The 3,267-nt window shown below is 54.1% G+C and overlaps 1 protein-coding gene across 1 annotated transcript; it reads left to right on the top strand.

Annotated features, from left to right (window-relative positions):
* Positions 1-2,739: 2,739 nt before the first annotated feature.
* On the top strand, positions 2,740-2,895 carry LOC309976952 (large ribosomal subunit protein eL39-like; the record flags this gene model as incomplete). The annotated part of the gene is made up of 1 exon (XM_082862817.1): positions 2,740-2,895. The coding sequence occupies one exon, from the start codon at positions 2,740-2,742 to the stop codon at positions 2,893-2,895; it is 156 nt and encodes a 51-aa protein (XP_082718943.1).
* Between the last annotated feature and the right edge of the window lie 372 nt (positions 2,896-3,267).

The following is a 3,267-nucleotide window of genomic DNA, read 5'->3' on the forward strand; positions in this document are numbered from 1 at the left end:
CCCAGGAGAAAGTTCGGGAGCACGACTACAGTCCGGTGGAGCAAAGACCCTTGTTCAGGGCACTGGACGGCCACGGCCACCCTAAAGACCCACCGCCCGCTTGAGGCTCCAGGATTAAGACGGGCTGCCTGAAGGCGGGCGGAAAAACCAGTCAGGGAAAACCGCGAAGCTGCTCCTGCGCGCTGGAGGCTTCCTTTCAAACACGCGCGGGACCCAGAGCAGCCAATCCCCGAGCGGTGGGGCGGGACCTTCTGCGCGCTCCGCACCCTCCCGGCCGCCTATTGGCGGGACCGCTTCTGTCGCAGCACCGATTGGTGGCTTGCACCTGACGGGGCTTTACAAGCCGGCTCCGCACCCTTCGCTTCGCCTCACCTCAGGAGTTCGCGAAGCTGCAGAAGCCGGAGCGCGCGCCGGGCCGGGGTGGGCCCTGCGAGGGGACAGCGGAGAGACTGACGGGAACTGCGAAACCCTTATAAACCCTCAGCCCGAGGCCTTCAAATTCCAGGCTGGGAGGCCCCAGATCCCCTCACCCTGAGGGGCTCCAAATCCCGTCAGCTTGGAGGGACCCCGGGTCCTAACCTGAGGGACCTCACATCTCCTCAGCTTCAGGGACCCAAAGTCCCTTCACCCACAGAAACACCAAATCCCCTGATGCTTAGACCCCCCAAATACCCGGAGTAACCCCTAGAGGTTAGGCGCCCTAAAAATAGCCCCTGCAGAGAGGCCAAATTTCCCTACCCTCAGAGGCACTGACTACCCTCAGCCCGGGAACTCTTAACCCCTTCATCCTCAAAGACCACAGCTACCCTCAATGTGGGAGAACCTAAAGCCCCTTAAGGAGAGAGCCCCGATTGCCTCAGGCTCAAAGGTCCCAAGTTCTCTCAACCTGCGCCTTCTACATCCCTTCAGCCAAAAGACGCCAGATACCATCAGCCTAAGGGACCCTGAATCCCCTCGGGTCTGAGGAACCCCAATTCCCTTAGCCGGAGCGACCCAAATCTCCTCAGGCTGAGCGATCTGTCCCTTAGACATAGAATGCACGTTTTGCCCAGATTTTTCCGGAGTCCCCAGGTGGAGATCCCCAAAGCCCTCCTTGGAGAAATAGTCCCTGTCCCTCGCTGGAAGAGAGCCCTGGTTGTCAACCTGACCCCAGCCCAGCAGTCCGGGGCTTCCAGGTCTCCTCAGGACTCCCTCAGGCACCCACAGACACAGCCCTCCCAGTGCCTTTCCTCAGAGGGCCCGAGTTGCAGGGGGCCAAAGAAAGCGAACCTAGTTCACCTTAGGCCGGACTGTCGTGGCTGGCGAGGATCCGTCCACCCCATCAGTACCCTCCACATCCTCTAATCCTTGCCGGGGTCCTCACACCTTCCTGCTCGGGACACCCCAGCCGAGGAACACAGACCTAGCTCTGGGCAGGGGCCTGGGCTACCTCAGCACCTTCTCCTTCCACAGGCACCTTGGCCTTGAGGCGGTCCCAGGCCCATGAGCACCGACGGGTGGCCGGAGGACAGCACTGAGGGAGATGCTGGGAGAACAGCGTGGAAGCCCACGGTGAGCGGTGGAGGAGGCAGAGCCTGGCTCGAAGCCGGCTCTACAGGAGGGACAAGGAGCTGGTCCCTGGAGGGCTCAGACTCCTGGCCTGCACTGCTGGGTGACCTTCTCTGTGAAGGTACACAGGATGGGGGTGCCCGGTCCTGTCTAAGATGGTGGGGCGGGGCGGGGTGGGGGGGACAGGACACTATAGCATCGTCAACTGCTGTGTGTCCAGGGAGAGTTAGGAAAATGCTCAGTGTTTGCTCAGTTAAGCAGGACACGGTCAGGAAGGAAAACCTTCATCCTTGTCTCACAGAGACCACCCAGCGGCCTCAGGCTACACCCTGCACAGGGTGGAGGAGAGGGCCCAGCTCTAAGTTCTGACTTAGATTAGTAAGTCACTGATGAAATCGGTTATTCTCTCTAGGCCAAAGATGCTTTCAAAGACATTTCCATATACTTCTCCAAGGAAGAATGGACAGAGATGGGAGAATGGGAAAAAATCCGATACAGGAATGTGAAAAAGAACTATGAAGCACTGGTTACTCTAGGTAACAGGAAATGCTGGGTGCCTGGGAGCCTGGGAAGCGTGAACCACGTCTTCGGTCTCAGTGTTAGCTTGGCTCTCTCTGAGGTGGCTTCATCTGCTCACAGTTGCCTTCCGTGTGGAGACCAACCTGCAGGAAATGTGTGTCCTTCTGTATTCAGTGTGGGCCTGGCCCTGGCAGCGCAGAGCTCACCCCTTCCAGACTCTCCCAGCCCATCCTACCAAGTCACACTGACTCTGTGGCACTTTCCATCGCCTCTGGGCTTTGTTCCTCCTTCCAGCTCTTCCCTTTGGAACCAAGATTTTGCTCCTTTCCAGGTCTCAGAGCCCCTCGGCCAGCTTTCATGTGTCACCGCAGGCAGGCCATCAAAGCCCAGGTGGGTGACCCTGAGGATTCTGATGAAGAATGGACTCCAAGGCAGCAAGGTGAGGGGCCAGGAAGATTTAGAGGTGTCTTCCTGAAAACAACCTGGGTTTGGGTCTCACCTGCATCTCAGGCATTAGCAAAAAAAAAAAAACCATAATTTTTCACCCAACAAGCAAGATGCAAAACAGAATATTATACAGTAAGAGACTATCCATATAAAGTTTTTAAATATGTAAAATAATTAGCCTCCCCTTCTCTGCCATCCGACGTGCGCTTGACTCTGCTCCTCACCATGTCTTCTCACGAGACTTTCACGATCAAGCGATTCCTGGGCCAGAAACGAAAGGAGAATCATCCCATTCCCCAGTGGACTCAAATGAAAACTGGTAATAAAACCAGGTACAGCTCCAAGAGAAGACACTGGAGAAGAACCAAGCTGGGTCTATAGGGAGCCACCCATGAGGTGGCACACGTATTTATGCTGTGGAAGGTCACTTGCATCTTACCGTATCACCCTGAAAGCATCACTACTATCTGGACAAATGCATCCATTTGTTTTATTGGGAAAAAATGATTTTTCTCCTTGTGTCAGTGTTTCTGCATTAGTGCTTTGGCTCAGTAATAAATATGAGAACTTTTGTTGGAAAATATATATATATATATTGTTTATAGGTACATTAAAAGGCCGTAAATGTATAAAAATTTGAATGTGAATAAGAAGTACCAAATTCATCACCAAAGGAGTAAGGGCTGGCAGGTGGCTTCATTGTGTCTTGGTTAGTTTTTTGTTTGTTTTTATTTTGTTTTTAAATTTTGAAAT

This window comes from Leucopleurus acutus (genome assembly GCF_964270905.1).
Source record: "Leucopleurus acutus genome assembly, chromosome: 20".
NCBI classification, from domain to species: domain Eukaryota; kingdom Metazoa; phylum Chordata; class Mammalia; order Artiodactyla; family Delphinidae; genus Leucopleurus; species Leucopleurus acutus.